General features: G+C 44.7%; 3 protein-coding genes and 1 non-coding gene across 4 annotated transcripts; 2 read left to right on the plus strand and 2 right to left on the minus strand.

Moving 5' to 3' along the window:
• Positions 1-1,883: 1,883 nt before the first annotated feature.
• On the plus strand, positions 1,884-4,612 carry LOC117840684 (WEB family protein At2g38370). Its single transcript, XM_034721203.2, has 2 exons — positions 1,884-2,215; positions 2,913-4,612. The coding sequence occupies exons 1-2, from the start codon at positions 2,057-2,059 to the stop codon at positions 4,380-4,382; spliced, it is 1,629 nt and encodes a 542-aa protein (XP_034577094.1). The 5' UTR covers positions 1,884-2,056; the 3' UTR covers positions 4,383-4,612.
• A 443-nt stretch (positions 4,613-5,055) lies between these two features.
• On the plus strand, positions 5,056-5,137 carry TRNAS-UGA (transfer RNA serine (anticodon UGA)). The gene has a single exon. It is a non-coding gene; the product is annotated as a tRNA-Ser (tRNA).
• Positions 5,138-7,029: 1,892 nt separating this feature from the next.
• On the minus strand, positions 7,030-10,005 carry LOC117838254 (CBL-interacting protein kinase 10). Its single transcript, XM_034718207.2, has 2 exons — positions 9,743-10,005; positions 7,030-8,949 (listed from the first exon to the last, which is right to left on the minus strand). Exon 2 carries the CDS (start codon positions 8,610-8,612, stop codon positions 7,263-7,265), a length of 1,350 nt encoding a protein of 449 aa, XP_034574098.1. The 5' UTR covers positions 8,613-8,949; positions 9,743-10,005; the 3' UTR covers positions 7,030-7,262.
• Positions 10,006-14,111: 4,106 nt separating this feature from the next.
• LOC117838253 (uroporphyrinogen decarboxylase) lies at positions 14,112-17,106 on the minus strand. The gene is made up of 6 exons (XM_034718206.2): positions 16,876-17,106; positions 16,668-16,792; positions 16,145-16,255; positions 15,789-15,977; positions 15,119-15,244; positions 14,112-14,834 (listed from the first exon to the last, which is right to left on the minus strand). Exons 1-6 carry the CDS (start codon positions 16,994-16,996, stop codon positions 14,319-14,321), a joined length of 1,188 nt encoding a protein of 395 aa, XP_034574097.1. The 5' UTR covers positions 16,997-17,106; the 3' UTR covers positions 14,112-14,318.
• Positions 17,107-17,447: the final 341 nt, after the last annotated feature.

Below are 17,447 nucleotides of genomic sequence, written 5' to 3' on the forward strand. Positions count from 1 at the left end.
AAACTGCGAGTGACACATCAAAATAGAGCAAAATGCTAGAGTCAGTATGCATTTTGAAGAGTAGCTTTTCGGAGAAAATACTGGTAGGGTCTTCTCATAGAAACGTTTCAGATTCAAATTATTTTTGAAACATTTCTCTCCTGAATCAGAATCAGTTTGTAAAACTGTTTGGCTACATTTGAATCTTAGGTAAAACCAATATTTTACATAAAAATTAAAAAATTGATAGGTTTTATTAAAAAATATTGAAACTTTGTGAGTGAAGAATGGTGCTAGGGCAACCCATTTTTAACTTGTTGCACTTAAAAAAAGCATTGACAAAAGAATACGATTGCTAGTGTAGTATGGAGGCAAGAAACATAATCCATCGAAACCACCTTGAGGCTGTTTCAAGTGCCTAGGCAAAAAAGGAGAATGATTCACCGGTGAAACGTTTCACCCTCTGCCCATTTGGTAGTGATTCTAGCGTTTTTCCCTAGAATCTGAAAGTTTTGAGCTGCCAAACGGGTCTAAATAGTGATATGCTACTATGTTGATTTTCGTCAAAATTTTCAATTGACAGAAACATAGAGCGCGTGAAAGAAAAAGAAAACAGAGGAGAAACTCGTAGTCTCTTGTTTTGCCTCAAGCCTGTGGTGCCATTTTATATTTTTTTTTAAAAAAAAAGGAAGTCGTGTGGGTAGGACTAGTATGGGCCTGATTTTTTATTGGGCTTCATTTAGGGAGGTACATGGGTTCGAAACCAGACCAGAGTTTGGCCTTTTTTACTGCCCTCAACAATTTTCCCATCTAAAAAAAAACAATTTTCCCATCCGGCCGGCTATCCCACCCGATTCCCAGTAACAGCAGATCTGTCCGTTTTAAACAAAAGAACACTCCTACACCCACAGCCAAAATGAGCTCAGGAGTAAGGGTGAAGACGACAGAACAACTGCTCTGTCCTTTTAGCCACCAGCAGCTGATTCAGCGTTAATTACCATGGATTGGGATCAGCACCCGTTTTGTTTATCCCATCCGGATCTTGGCAACGGTCCAGGAGCCCTTTCGTCCTCTTGTCTTTGGCAACGTTCAGTTCCCATGTGCTGGCAGCCAGGATACTTCGAAATTACTTCGGAAGCGTTTATGGCTTCGCCGTCCAAAGGGAGGACGGCGATAGCGATCCACCAGAGCGGTTGGTTTCTCGTGAGTCGTCGTGACCCGTGAGTCGTCGTGATCCACCTGGCCGTTTTGCCGCTGCTGCGATGGGGACGAGAACGAAACGCGTCGGCGTCGCCCGGCGGATCCCGCACTCCTCTGCAGCTGCGATGCGCTGTGTCCGTGACCGTGTGCAATGGCAACGGGCAATCCTGAGTCTCCTTTTTCCTTTTCAGCGCCCCGCACGGTGTTCGGTTGCAGGCGCAGAAGCAGAGCGCAGGGGCATCATCACCGCCCCCACCAACTTCTTGGTCGACCGTTAATGCCACGCCAGTTTCCGCTCCGTGTGGTGTGGTGGTCTGGTGGAGGAAACAGCTGCAAGCTGCTCCAGGGAAACGGTAACATCTGGCACCCGCAAACAGGCGGGCAAACGGAAACCTGCACAACACAGTCACGCCGGGTGCGGGTGATGATGCTGGGTGTGTCGTGACACAGCAACGTGTGTTTTGTCATATCCAAACACTAGTGTTGTTTCCAAATATGAGCTGATGTTGGTGAGTATATACTCTGTCATCTCCATGCCCAAGGTCACCTGGTACAGTACACGGACTGTCGGGTTTTTAGAACCTTTTTTTCTAGAAAAAAGAAAGTGGGGAGGGAAAGCGAAGCTTGTCGAGCCGAGCAGGGCTGTGTGAAAAATACGAAAACACAACGGGCAACGGCTCCTTGTTGGAACGGTCAACGTCTCGCTCGCCGGGACACTCGCGCTCTTAAAACCAGCAGCTTTCCCGTCCCCCCACACCTCCTCTCTCCTCGGCACTCTAGCTAGTCCTACGCACGGCCACAGCCCACGGCCAGTCGGTCTCGGTCCTCTCCGGTCTCCGCGCACAACCAAGAAAGCTAGCTAATCTCACCGTTCCGCATGAACTCCGAAGCCGAATGCGCAGCAGCTCCGGCCGCCGCCGATGCGGTGGGCGGTGGCGGCGGCAGGGCGGAGGTCGACACGTCGGCGCCGTTCGAGTCCGTGCGGGAGGCCGTCGACCGCTTCGGCGGCAGCGCCGCCTGGTTCGCGCCCTCCAAGGTGACACCGGCCTGCATCTCCCTCCTCCCGTTTCCTGCTCCTCCCTCGGTCCCTGCCGTAAGGTATAAGGCTATAGCTAGCTCCGTTTTGTGTGCTCCATCCAGCTGGTAGTTGATTGGTGCGTGGTGTCCGAGGTTGCAACCTCCTCCTTGTCCCCATGGATTTGGCTCTCGGTCGAAGTCGGTAGCTGCCTGGTATTTCAGATGCGCGCAGCATTCTCGCAGTGATTTAGAAAGATGGCTGGTGGTTGCTAGCTACTCGTCAACGAGCGCTGCATCAATTTCATGCCACTTTTGCTTAATGCTTAATTGCTTGGCCCCCCAGATGATCACCCCAGCAACAGAGTGAACTATTGATGTGAATCTTTTAGCCTGCTGGCTGCTGCTACTTATATATGCATTGCACTGCACCTGTATATCCACAGTGTTTCGCATTGGGTTCCTAATTGGAGTGCTCGCTGTAGTTTCACGAACAAATACTGCTCTGAATCGTGGTTCAGAACCTGCACTTTCTGTTTCGGCAAAGCTCGAGTAGGGTCAGGTCACATGTGTCAACTGTTATGCTGTGTTGCCTTCAACATATCTAGCGAGGACTAAAGAGAATCTCCACATTGCGAGATTTCTATCTTTTCCCCAGTCAACGTACCTATATCATGATGTTGCTTCTTATCCTTCTTTTCCTCATTTGCAACCTGCAGAAACATGAACACTCTGAACAAGCTGCAGAAGCCATCGACGTACAAGAGCAGGCTGCTCAGCTAGAAAATGAGGTTGCCCGCAAAGAGAGGGAGACTCTTGATGTGTTGAAGGAGCTGGAGTCAACCAAGAAAGTCATTGCAGACCTGAAGCTGAAAATACAGAAAGAAGCCACTGAAACATCCCCTGATGAAGCTGTCAAGTCTGAGGAAACTGATCAGGTTTCTGCGCCAGGACCTGAAGAGCAGCAACCTGAAAATGTTACCGTGGATATGGATGGCATGGAAGGCATAGAAGAAAATCCGCAGCTGTCTTCTGGTTCAGTTTTGGTGGAACTTGAGCAAGCCAAAGAAATACTGAACAGAACTACAAGTGATCTGGCACAAGTGCGGGCTGCAGTTGAGTTACTGCGAAATAGCATAGCGAAGGAGAAAATATTACTTGAAAGAGGCCAAGAAAAGCTTTCCTCTAACACCTCCTTGGTTTCTCATTTGGAGGATGAGCTTGATCAGACAGCACAAAAGCTGGAAACTCTGAAGGATCTGCAGAAGAGACGCAAAGATCCCTCAGATATTTTTATTGAGATCAAGAAAATGACAACTGAGGTTCAGCAGCTCAGGAGCATGGCAAATGATTCAAAATCTGAAGCGATGTTGTTGGCTGCAGAAATCGAGCAGGCAAAGGCCAGCATTAGCACAGCTGAGATCAGGTGTATTGCAGCCAAAAAGATGGAAGAAGCAGCTAGAGCAGCAGAGTCCCTTGCACTTGCAGAGATCAAAGCTCTATTGAGCAGTCAAAGTTCTTTTGAAGGTGACAACTCTTCTGATGGAGTGACTCTCTCAATAGAGGAGTATTTCACACTGTGTTCCAAAACTCTTGAAGCTGATGAAAACTCCAAGAAGAAAGTAGGAGATGCTATGTTGCAGGTGGATATAGCTAACAGCTCAGAGTCCGAGTCGGTTAAGAGGCTCGAGGATGCCAAAGTTGAGGTTGAAGAATGCAAGAAGGCGCTACAAGAGGCCCTAAAGAGGGTTGAAGCTGCAAACCATGGAAAGCTTGCAGTTGAAGAGATCCTTCGGAGATGGAAATCTGAGAGTGGACACAGAAAGCGGTCTATCTGCGGATCTCCGAAGTTCAAAAACGCAGCCCATCCTCGTAAAGATTCACACAGCATGGATATTACTGATGATGTTTCAGATAGATCTTTCAAGCAAACTTTGTCAATTGGGCAGATACTGAGTATGAAGTTAATGGGGCCTGATGGGTATGACAAAAGTGTCTGGGACGACAAGGCAAGCGAGATGCCAAATATCTCACTTGGTCAGATTCTGAACCGCAGTGGTGTTTTGTGTAGAGAAGATATGGCTCCCCGCAAAAGAATTTCAGGAAAGAGGAAGAAATTTGCATTGACTGGGCTTTCTGTTCTCCTGGCGAAGCAATCTAAGAGCAAGAAGAAGAGAGAATCCTTTTAAACTGATACTGATTGTCCCAAAAAGATCATTTAGTGTGTTACTTCGTAGTATTGTACTATGTAGCAGCAGTTCACCTTGTCATTAGTAGTTAATCTTCACGCTATTTACCATCTTTAGGTCCTCGTATGGAATGTAACCGGTAGCAATTTTTGCTGCTAACTAGAGTAGAGTTGACAGTTCTCTACCTTGTATGCTATTGAGATCTATATGATTGGATCCAATGTTTTTTACCTTTCTGGTTGAGGCACCTAGCCGTTCAATTTTTTACCTTTGTGCAAGCAACCTTTTTTTTCTTTTGCCGAAGTGAACAAATCACTATTCGATGCCCTTATGAAGCACTATTATTTCCTTCTTTTTCTATCCATCATTTATATTAAAAAAGCATGTCTTTTTTGTGAGCAGAGTATCAGAAGTAAATTTACATTAAAAAAAATTAGTGCACAAACTAGAAGTCATGTACATGTGTACCAACTATGTTTGGGACCGCAAGGTATCTTACAAAAAAAAACGGGGGGAACTTTTCAATTTTTTCGCAAGTTCTTGGACCATCCCTCACGGTTTCACAGTTGTGCGCGCGCTGTTATTCCACTTCATAGTTTAGCAGAACTTTAAAAAGGTTTGGTCCTAAATTGTAATATATATTATGTAATAACTACCACAGCTGACGCGAACCGTCGATATGTCCGAGTGGTTAAGGAGACAGACTTGAAATCTGTTGGGCTTCGCCCGCGCAGGTTCGAACCCTGCTGTCGACGTTTTCTTTTTTGCCCTTTTTTTACTTCTTCTGACAGCAGAGGATAATTTACTCGCGACTCGGAAGCCGGTGCTAATGCAATGCGTACATTCGGTGTAGTACTTAATCTGAAGAGAAGAAATCCATCTGGCTGGAAAACGCAGAGAGATGCTGAAAGAAACGATCGAGACAAAATGTCTACCGCGACGCACGTTGCATGAGATTCGGCGGTTCAGTTCAGGAAGCAAGTTGCCCCAGCCCATTGAGCTGTAATTCTATCCTTCTATCCTCACACTGATGGCGAGCGAACGGCTGAGCACAGTGCTCCATCCAGCCCAATCAAGCACGAACGAGGGCAGCACAGAACCGGAAGGACGTGGGCTTCTTCTATCTAGCGGGCTTCTGTCTTCTGCCCATGACCAGGTCAAGGGCAGGCAGCTCTCATCATGTATTTTGCCTTCTTGTTCTCGAGTGCGCATTGCAATGCGTTAGCTGATTCAGCAAACAGAACAGTAGGTAGCTGGTGAGCACGAAAGATTGTTGATGTTTCCAGAGTATTCTGTGTATTCAGTATCAATGCTAAATAGTTGATTTGCAACTTTTCAAAGCTAGTATAGTGATTCACATTGGGAATGGCCTCACAGCTGAATTTTGGAACTCATCTTGTATGGAGGGTAAGGCTCCTAGGGACATTGCTCCTAACCTGTATAAGCTAGCATGGAGAAAGCACAGGTAGGAGGAGATAAACGAATATAACTGGACAAGGGGGCTATGGAGAATGAGTAGTATCACCGAAATGGAAGAATTTGTGACATTATGGGACTAGGTCCAGAACATCTCCTTCAATGATGAACCTGATGACATTGTCTAGCGTTGGACTATAGATGGGAACTATACTGCTAAATCTGCCTATGTGGTTCAATTTGAAGGATCTTACTGCTCCTTCAGAGCAAACGACATCTGGAAGGCACAAATGGAGGGAAAATATAAATTCTTCGCCTGGCTGCTGCTACAAACCAAAATATTAACTGCTGACAAGCTGCTCGCAAGGAATTGGCCTTGCAACCCAATTTACCCTTTGTGTGAAGGGGCACTTGAAACTGCCGTTCACCTATGTATTCAGTGTCCATTTGCTTTACAGGTTTGGCAATTGGTCAGTAATTGGGTTACTGACATGGTTGCTCTGCCGACGACAAATGCTTCGATTCAGGAATGGTGGTCATCCTCCGTGACAGCAATCGTGAAGGAAAAGAGTAGGCATCCTAATTTACACGGCTTGGAACTTGTGGAAGGAGAGAAATAGAGAGTGTTTGAAGGCAACAGGTCCAATTCATGGCAGGTCTTCCACCTTGATCAAGGAGGAAATTCGAATGCGGCACATGGCCTGTGGGGCACCGAGTGCTCACTAGGATTTTCATAATGCATATGTCTGTAATGAGGGTTGAGCACAATGTTCATCATGTAAACCATCTAATGTAATCTTGACACATTCTCTTCTTCTTATGATATGGCAGAGCTCCTGCCCTTTACGTTTCAAAAAAAAAAAGCTAAATAGTCCCCAAAATTGACATGTTATACCGTGAAAGTAGCTTGTTGTGTCATCAGACCACAAGTGAACTGCCCACTTCCTGCTGAAGCAACCAATATTTGTTGCCTGATAGCATCTTGAATGCTAGCGATAATCTCAGATTGTTCAGGGTCTGTGTCTGTCCTGGCATCAACTCGATTCAGTGAAATAATAGATAACACTACGGTAGTGGATTCTGGATTGGCACGTATGGCGTGGCCATTCCCTATTCATGTGGAAGTAGAAAGTCTACAGCCGAGCCAAAATAGATCGAATCACGTAGAAAATTCAGATATAATAAAAATAAATACATTTGCTACTGTGCTAACAAATGTATTGAATCTTGGTTGATGTAAAACCGCCTTCCTTTTAACAATATGCAGATTTTCAGCAATCAAATCATTGGTTTAAGAAAAGCTTCGTCAAGATAGAAACCATTTCCACTTGAACAGCCAATAGAAGTGTAAAACTCTGGACTAAAATATGAGGATGAGAAAAAAAAAGAAGAGTACATTATTGAGTCAACAATTAGAGTTTTGGTTTGTCACAATCTCTACTATTATTACACTTGTCACAACATCTAAGATTGTTGCTTCTCCTTTTCAGGCTGCTCACCTTGCCAAGCCCACACAATATCTTTCAGTGCTGGCCTCATAACTTGTTTCATAACCTTTTGGTACTCAAGGGTATCGCCATTGGTTTTCTTGATCTCCACTAGATGAAAATTTGGTGTGATGTGAAATACTTCAGCATTTAAGGACATCACACCTTTCCTTCCTGGTTTGGAACATTCCATCTTCAGCAATCCACCACATTTCTTTGTTATCTTTAGTCGCAAGCTCATTGCAATTTCCTCGAGCTTTGTAATGATTGTCGAAGCTGTGTTGGTAGATGTGAATTTAGCCTCCTCCTTGTTTGAGTTCTCCTCAAATATGCCAGAGAGATCAAATCCATTAGAAAGTGAGATGATGTCAAAAGCATTCAAATTAGTAAGTTTTTCTACTGCTTGATTACCCCCAACAGTATTGGCATTGGAATGATCCAAAGCCAAATTCATGTCAATGGGCATAACATTATCTGTCGAATTCATGGTATAATCAAACAATTTTCCATGATTTGGATGACCAATTCTAAACCAAGGATGTTCCATGATTTCTGCAATAGAGATCCGTGCACTGGGGTTTGGATGAAGAAGACGCCGCAAAAGCTTTCGAATATCTGAAGAAAACCAACTTGGCCATTTGAGTTGTGCTTTGCAAATTTTCTTATACATGTCTACCAAGTTCTTATCCTGGAAAGGAAGATAGCCTGCCAACAACACATAGAGAATCACTCCACAAGCCCATATGTCAGCCTTTGCACCATCGTATCCTTTTCTACTTATTACTTCTGGAGCAACATATGCAGGAGTACCACAACTTGTATGGAGTAACCCATCTTGTCTCTTGCAATCTGGAAGTGCACTTAAACCAAAGTCTGAGATCTTGAGATTGCGACTTTCATCAAGAAGAAGATTCTCAGGCTTCAAATCACGGTGATAAACTCCTCTACTATGACAAAAATCAATAGCACTAATTAGTTGTTGGAAATATTTACGAGCAACATCTTCTTTTAGCCTTCCTCGTTGAACCTTGTTGAACAACTCTCCTCCCTTGACGTATTCTAACACAAAATATATTTTGGTTTTAGTAGCCATCACCTCATACATTTGGACAATATTTGGATGTTTCACCAACTTCATCACCGAAATCTCTCGACTTATTTGATCCATAAGACCACACTTAAAGATCTTATCTTTGTCAATCACCTTGATAGCAACACTGTGTGAAGTGTTAACACAACGAGCATGGTAAACTTTGGCAAAACTCCCTTTCCCAAGTAACTTTCCCATCTCATATCTTTGCATCAGAATATTTCCTTTCTCGGTCATCTTCCCAATGTTTTATGGACAAAAGTAATGATTTTTTAAACTTATAAAGTTGATAATGAGCACCAAATGATGTAGAAGGTGTCCGCAAATAACCAACAATTTCACCCGTCTCCTCCAAGAAAGTAACCTAAGGTGATGGTTGAACTGCCATGCCTAGCCCCATTGTGCGTGTGCACATGGAGCAAATGTTGTTCATATTGTGCTCTGCTGTCATCAAAATCAAGAGAACTACGAATATGGTTGGCTACCCTGCCAGTCCTTAGACAAGCTACTCTATCATGCAAGCACATAATTTCAGCATCCCTTGATATTTCTATCTCTTACTGAAAGCCCAATACTGCCAAGAGAAAGCATAAAAGTCAGTGAAAAAAAAAACTTTTAGAAATGAGAAAGGAGAATGTTAATTGCCATGCAACTATATGCTGAACTGTTTCGATATGAATATGAAGAGCAAATTCGTTGTTCTTTTCACAATTAAATAGTACTTTATTAGTGTCTTGTAACGCCAAATTATACGTCAAGATAAGTAGATCCACATATGAGCTGCCTTAGTTATGCTTCTCTTTGTCTATTGAGTTGTGAATTATGATTCTCGTGCGATTCACATATGTTTGATGAATTGAATTTATGTTTGTCATTTAACCAGATCAAGAAAGGTGCACATGACTAAATATACAAGTTCTACATCACAGCTTCCACGAAGACTAGGAATAAATAAAAATCTATCAAAATAAGGAAGTCCATGTACACAAGAGCAGGATCCTGCGGTGTGGATTGTTCCTGATGATGCCAACTATTACACATTTACATTAGTGTTGTTGCAGGTCTAATAGATAAAACTACTCATGGCAACTACATGTTCACATCTGTAATGCACACAACAGGACAAACCAACTGCTGATGGGAACAGTTTGTGTGTATCTGTAAATTAAGACCAAGTCCACAAACGAAGAGGCTACAAGAGTATCTCAGCTGTGTTTCAGAACCAAGAGTAGGATTCAACAATCTTTAGTCCGGGAAGACAAATTCTTTAGCCGATGCAAACATTCAGATCCCAGGAAACAAAAAGATCCAATTCACAAGACAAATTCTTTAGCCGATCGATGCAACAAGAGTTAAGAGAGTGGTACCTGATCCCGGCGATCCGGGAAGCGAAAGAGCTGCTCCCAAATCAGGCCGCCGCCTTTGCGGAAAGGATTCAGGCAAGATGAATAGAGGAACCCCAGTGCGCGAGAAGAGAGTTCGCCTAGATGCGATTCCTCTGCTGGGCTTTGGACCCTGTAACAACAACCGAATAACTAGCAGCAGATTTTCAGATTCGATCGCGCGAGCGAAACCATGCGCTAGCTCTGTAAGAGAGACCTTACTTATAGGCGGAGCTTCGTTGGCCAGCAGAAATGGTCGCGGGCTGCCTGGGAGAGCGGAGTAGTACTAATCTTGCCTGCCACTGACGGTGGGTCCAGCACTAGCGACGTTGTTTTTCTCAGCGGGGCCCACCGTTAGCTTCTTCTTTTTTTTTTTGAGAGCTCCCACCGTTAGCTTTGTTGGAGCGGACAGTGGAGCAGGGGCCGGTAGTGGAGTGGAGCGCTTGTTTATCTGCCCTCCTGCCCTCCTGCGCTGCATTGGCCGAACAAAATCATATTTGCTCCGTGATCCGTAATGGCGTCCGGTGGTGGTGGAGGACATGGACAGCTCGCATCTTTTCCACCGGCGATGGCAAAGATTATTTCGGGTGCCTCGAGCCCCAACTCCGGCGCTTAGCAAAGACCCGGCTTTCTCACGGCCGGTCTCATAGGCGAGACATCTACAAGACTACACTACAAGCTGGCTTTTCAGCGAAGACATTTGACGGTACATGTGATTGTGGACCAAAAGCCATTTCAAATGACCTACTACAAATCTACAGTGTGTTTTTTTTGTAGATAAAGGTCTCGAAATACTTTGAAGAGCCTTGTGTGTATCCGAGTGGGGTTAATGTTAACCGCACCAGATCATATTATATCCTTAGCCTCGTAAGCCAAGCACTAGTGTCCAGCAGCTAGTTGGACACCCAAGCTAGCTATACACTTGAGCAATGCCCGCATGGTGTCTGAAATGAAGGTGCAAAATATCTGCAGAGTGACGTGGGACTGCCCGATTGCATAGGCAGAACGGCACACACGCCAAATTTCTTGCACCAACTGGCAACTGTTTGGCACGCGTGAGCGATACGTACTATGCAACCATCTCTCTCCATCCTTCGTCCAGTCCTCCGACGATGTTCTGGAATTTTCCAGAGAGAAATCAGAAACGGATCGGAATTCAGGGCCACCATGTGCGAGGTTAGTTGCTGATGGAGCATCGTTGCGACAGAGATGTTGCACCCGTAGTACGTGCCTGCTACGATCCGGGGGCTGTGAGACTACCGATCGCAGCAGCGCTCTCGAAATCGATGTTCTTAGATGAAATCGATACCCCGGCTCGATATCAATCGATCGACGTTTGTGCATCACCATCTGACGTGCATACGCGGTCTTCATTATTCACTATTTGGGGGGTGTTGTTAGCGCGCGAAAGGATATAGATGAATCTAGCTACCTGACGAACTGGTGGTGGCCAGCTCCTCTCCTCCTATCGACAAAGATAGGCATCCATGGAGAAGAAAATGTCCATATATAATACAAAAGAGGGACGCGAGCAATGTATAGAAAGGTAAGAGCTCAAAGAGTGATAATGAATCCAAACGTTGCTCGCAAAGGATTGCGGAGAAGGTAGAAAAGGGAAAGCGAGGGATGGATGGATAGCCATCTCATCTTATCCCGTCACGCACCCCACCGGGTGCCCGGATCAGCGCCCCGGCCGCTGTCATGGCGGCGGCCGAGAGAGAGAGATATTTCGCTGGAAAGCGATGCCGAAACCACCCCCACGGGCCACGGACCCACCGCTCCGCGTCTGGGTCCTCGGTCACTTCGACTAATTCCCTGCGCACGCCAGCCGCCGGCTTCACGTCGCGATCGGATCGGCGACCCACGCGAGACGAACAAAAGACGCTGGGCGTACGTGATGCGTACGAGAGCGACCACGGCTCCCGGCCGGCGTCGCGTCCGAACTTGGCGGGATCGTCTTCCTTCCATGGAGAATTTGAGATGGAGGCGCCAACGCTGAGTCTCCACGTCTCGGCCGATCCGTCGCAACCTGCCGCTGTGGCCTGTGGCCCTGTGGGAGGGGCTCTTCCGAGGCACGAGAGGCCGCTGCTCCTGTCTGCTCTGCCCAACTTCAGGTGGTGTCACTTGCTTCGCTCAATTCCCTTTTTATCAACATCCGATTCACAGAGGTCCTCATTTTCGGTGCAAAGCAGAAAAACGAGATGCTACCTCATCGATCAGACTCGCCTAATTCAGACTGTATCAATGCTGAAGAGTAGAGCCGACAAGAGAGACGGCCAGCACAGCAGCTTACAAAAAGGAAAATTTGAGCGCCCATGCTTTCGCTTTCTTCAAACTTGGGCTAATCCATCGGTCTAACGATTTGACATTAAGAACCAAGTGGGGCCTAACAACAACGTTAACAAAAGCTGCAGTTTCTTTTTTTCGGATGCCACCTTTCTTTCTTTTCTGGGTGGATTCCGAGTTAAACTTTAGTCTCTGTCACATCGAATATTTAGATACTAATTAGAAGTATTAAACATAGACTATTTACAAAATCCATGAAGACTAAACGGTGATACGAATCTATTGAGACTAAATAGTCCATGATTTGACAATGTGCTGCTACAGTAACCATATTAGCTATTTACAAAACCCATTACACAAATGGAGGCTAAACGGCAACACGAATCTATTACGTCTAAATAGTCCATGATTTGACAATGTGCTGCTACAGTAACCATTTGCTAATGATGGATTAATTAGGTTTAGTAGATTTGTCTCGCCGTTTAGTCTCCATCTGTGTAATTAGTTTTATAACTAACTTATATTTATATTTAGTCCTCCTAATTAACCTCCAAATATTCGATATGACACGAACTAAACTTTTTAGGTCCAGATCCAAACACCCTAATCCCCCCGCGGATTGCTCGCCATCGCATCGTGTCCACAAATATCTGCTTGTCTGCTTTGCTTTATAGTATGCTATGAGCATCAGTGCACCGTCACCCGATCCAAATGCAGATAAACATCAAGCTCTTTTAAGCTCGGCATAGGTAAGTTTTCCCTCCGTTCAAAAGCTAAACAGCAAGAACAAAAACAAACTATATATACAGTGGTATGTCATCAACAGCCACAACAGTAGGAAATAACAATTGAGAGCATAGCAAGGATAAGCATGCCTGCACGACATGATCTGTCATCAGCAGCAGCAGCAGGAGCAATTGAGTGAAGGATAAGCATGGCAAGGATAAGCACTTTTTTTATTTTAAAAACTGCAATGCAGACTTTAATCCACTTAAAGTAAGAGAGATGTGTATCAATAGCGCTCCGTGGCAACCTGCTAAAGCTGAAGGATCAAATTGTCAATAGAAGTAAAGGATGCAGCTATAGAAAAAACAATGGCATACGCACCAAACTGGTAACCTTCTTGGTCCTTTCAGCTGAAGCAAGCCATTGGAGTTTCAGAAAGCAAAGAATCACTTAACAATGGCAGCCTTTCTAAATGGAGTGCCACGAAAGTTGATGCAATGATAAGTCTAGTGAATTGAGAAGACCAGAAAAGGACACCTTGTCCTACCAGAACAGCCATCTCTTAAATTATTTTACTCACCTGCAAGCTGCAATGCAAAGACAGGAAGGAATGAGTTGGGTGCGCGTCAAGTGTCTGAAGATTGTGGAAAAACCCGATTACAGCTAGCAAAGCTTAGAGGTTGAAATCTTCTCTAGTTCAGTCTCGAAAAGAGGTGTAAGGCTGAAAGCAAGCAAAACATAGCATCCCCAAGGGAGCTACCTTGATGGTTAAGCAGCGTTCATGTTCACTCCACTTTGGTAGAGATATTTTGAGTGAGCACATCACACATGCACAACCTCCTGTCTTTCATTGCTTGCCACCACTACCAACCCCAAAAGTATGATACAGATGTTCAGTTGCATTCTGGGCATACCGAATATGAAAAGCTCAAAAGATGATCAGCAACTACCAACTGCATTGGCTTGAAGCCATGATGATTATTTCTACAGAAGACAAATAAAATAAAATAAAATAAGTTGCAGGAATGACCTTCGGTTGGAACAATGGAACTCGAGACCTGTTGTAGACCAAAGCATAGACTAGGAACCGAACACAGGATATCAACCAAAGTTCACGAGATAAATCATAAGGAAATCTAGGGATCAGAGTTAACCTGACAAAACAAGAAGATGACACAAAATAATGTTTTGACTAATATTAAGAGAACACAGCACCAAACACCCTCGATGGATAAAAAGCAAGACTTAAATATTTCTATCATGGGAACATGTAATCAATAATCTTGATTGGACAGATAAGATTGGACTGTTACTACATAACTATACTGCTATTATAGTGGTATAAACAAAAGTAGGCACTTCATTACGCCTTAGCTCAAATTCTCTTACAATATTACTCTGAAATAGGAACTTGAAATGCGACAACAAAATCAATCACAAAAATGTGTTCTTCAAGTACTCTATGCTAGACATGGCTTTCTGCATCTATCCTCAACCAGCGATTCTACAAACTTCTGCTGATGGGGAGAAAGGCAACAACCAAGGTCCTTTAGTATCTGATTCCTTTTGCAACCTCAAAGAAGTGAGCAACATTCTCCTCTGGAGTTCCAACCTTGATGCCATGACCAAGGTTCAATACATGTCCAACATTACCAGCCTTCTGCACAGTGTCATAGATCCGCTTACTAATGAACTCTTTCGATCCAAAAAGAACACCAGGGTCCACATTCCCCTGAACTGCTATGTTAGATCCCAATCTTTTTCTGCCCTCAGCCATGTCGACTGTCCAGTCCAAGCTGACAACGTCAACACCGGTCAAAGGAAGCCTCTCCAGCAAGCCCCCAGACCCACTTGCATATAGTATCAAGGGCAAATCAGGATGCGTTTCCCTGACACTATCCACGATCTGCTTTAGATAAGGCAGGCTAAACTCCTCAAAATCAGTTGGGCTGAGTTCGGTAGCCCATGAATCAAAAATTTGGACAGCCTGTGCCCCATTGTCCGCTTGGTATTTAATGTAGTTAGCCATTGATGTTGTGAATTTTTGTAGCAAATTGTGCAGAATCTACAAGAACATAAAGCAATTGTCAAGACCAAATTTTGTACAAGACCCCAGATGATCACAAAAAAAGGAATGGATATTGTGACAAACTTAGACGATATGATTTGCAGTACTCTGAGATATAATTTATATAAATCAACTAAATTATTGAGATTTCATGCTATCAGCAAACTACCAGTAAGTTGCGTAGCATTTAGTATCCTACATGCAACTACAATTTTCACAAGACATTGAACTGAGAAAAACATAATTCATGTCATCATGTGGAACAAAGATCTTCTCAATACCGTTGGTTCTGAGAAGGCTAATTTCTTAATCATTGTAAAGTTCTTTGATGAACCTCCTTCCACACAGTAAGATGCCAAGGTAAAGGGAGCTCCAACAAAACCTAGAACTGCAGCTTCATTTTTAACCTGAGAAAGAAACAATGGAGTCAATCCCACAAATGGAAAACAACAGCATAAAAATTGTCATAGGTTTTTAACTACCTCTACAAGCTGAAAGCTAAACACCATTAAAAAAGACAAGTCCAAATAACCAGACCGTGCTTCATATTTTTTATTCAAACTTACCGTTTTGCGATTATTTTGAAGATTGATTGTTTTAATATACCATTATCATGCCAGCCGAATAGACAGTGACAGCATATGAGCTAAGAAACATCATCAATTGCACTGCGGTGATCTATTTATTTTGTAACGCTTTCATTATTCCTGCAGGCTCCAAGTACTGCCCACATTAAGTGATAAGCACAAGTATTCATCAACTTAAGGTCACTGCAATATACTGTGAGAAACCTAAAAAATTGATCAAGTCGACATCAACATTTGAAACAAGAAAGTTGTGAGTTGACTATAAGAATCTAAATGCCTACTTCCACACTACCATGCCTTTTGAATGACCTGTTGGTCACATATTTTCAATTTGATGTTTGGGTGCTGAAAAGCATATACTAACCTCTTGTCGCAACAAATTTAGAGCCTGCCCCACATAAGGGACCCACTCCTCAGGAACAAATTCTCTGACTGCATTCACAGCAGCTGCTGTTCTCAAGGGATCATAAATCACCGGACCTTTTCCTTTCACGATGTCGAAAGGTATGTTCATCCCAGGAAGTGGAGTAAGGATATCCGAGAACAAGATGACCTGACAAAAGAAAATGAAATAAAAGAATCATTATTATAAAATAACATCAATAGGTGAACAACGAATACTACATATCAGCAACATCTCAAACTCATGTAAGCTTTGAGATAATTTCCAAAAATAGAATTTTAAATAACATACACAAAAGGCTAAAGTCTGCAGCTTACTCCATCAGGCTTGAAAACCTTCCATGGTTGCAGAGAGATCTCAACAACTAGGTCGACATTTTCTGATCTTTCACGGAAATTTGGATATCGCTCACAAAGCAATTGATAGCTCTGCAGAAAATTCAAAAGGTAATAAGTTAGTAAGGACGAATGCTCACTAATGTTTGCACAGCAAAGCAGTCGAACAAACATGTACCTAAGACATTTGCCGGAAAAGGATGGACTGTGGAGTAGGCATTAATTCTGCAGGGAGTTATGCTAATTATGTTTTAGTAGCTCCCTCAACTAGTCCATTTTAAGCCTACATCATACACCCTACTAGCATTTGACACTTCAGTTTCCTTCCATCAACAACCTTGGCCAGTTCTATTACTTATCACATGATATATCAATAGTTTTTCCAGACAGAACATACTAATAGATGTAGACCCTTCATCGAGTTAGGCATTGGGATGCTGGCAATTACACAATGCTTATGCCAGAACAAGCGAGAAAATCGTAACAAAAATGGGAGTGGACCTGCCTTCATGTACCTCCCGGCCTGCCTCATGAGCCAGACGGGCGGCCTCTCGACCTTCTTCCCTCTAATAGCGCTGACCAGCAGAGGCTCCTCCGCCGTCACGACCGAAGCCTCCTCCGCCACTGCCTCTGAAGCACCACCCAGTAAAAGGAGCAGTCAATTCCTCACCCCCAAGCCTCCCGATCGGCCAGCAGAGGAGAAGGGGATTTACCTCCGACGGCGCTGCAGCGGACGGCGGAGAGCTGCCGGCGCCTGGGCCCGGCGCGGGCGGACCCGCCGCCGCGGAGGAGGGAGGTGGACGGCAGCGAGAGCGGCGGGCACGCGGTCGCCATTCGGGACGGGGTTCGTCGAGCTCCGCCGCGCTCGCGGGGAAAGGAGTGGGGAGACGTGGCGGTGGGTGGCGAACTGGCGACGACTTGGCTTGGCAGGCAGGCAGGCTGGCTGAGCCGCTCAGGCGACGGGGGAAATCGGAAGGGGATTGGGATCACCGGATCAGATTGGATGAGAGAATCCGAGATGGGATGGACGGAGTGGATAATACCGTGGGCCATCGTGATGCTTGTCTCGTGTGACCTGTGGGCCGTGGGCTGCGAAGCGGCCTCTCTTGTCTTTTGTCGGGCGGGCTTAGGGGCAGCCACAACAACCCTCAGGCGAAAAGGCCGAGCTGCGTTCGAAAAGGCCCACAGAACGGAAACAGTTCTCTTCCGGTTGCTTGACAAACGGCGGCAGTCGTTCTGCCTCCACGCCGACATGAATCTCCGACGCAACCAAGCACGAGACTTC

The sequence above is a fragment of the Setaria viridis genome, chromosome 9 (assembly GCF_005286985.2).
Source record: "Setaria viridis chromosome 9, Setaria_viridis_v4.0, whole genome shotgun sequence".
Lineage (NCBI taxonomy): Eukaryota > Viridiplantae > Streptophyta > Magnoliopsida > Poales > Poaceae > Setaria > Setaria viridis.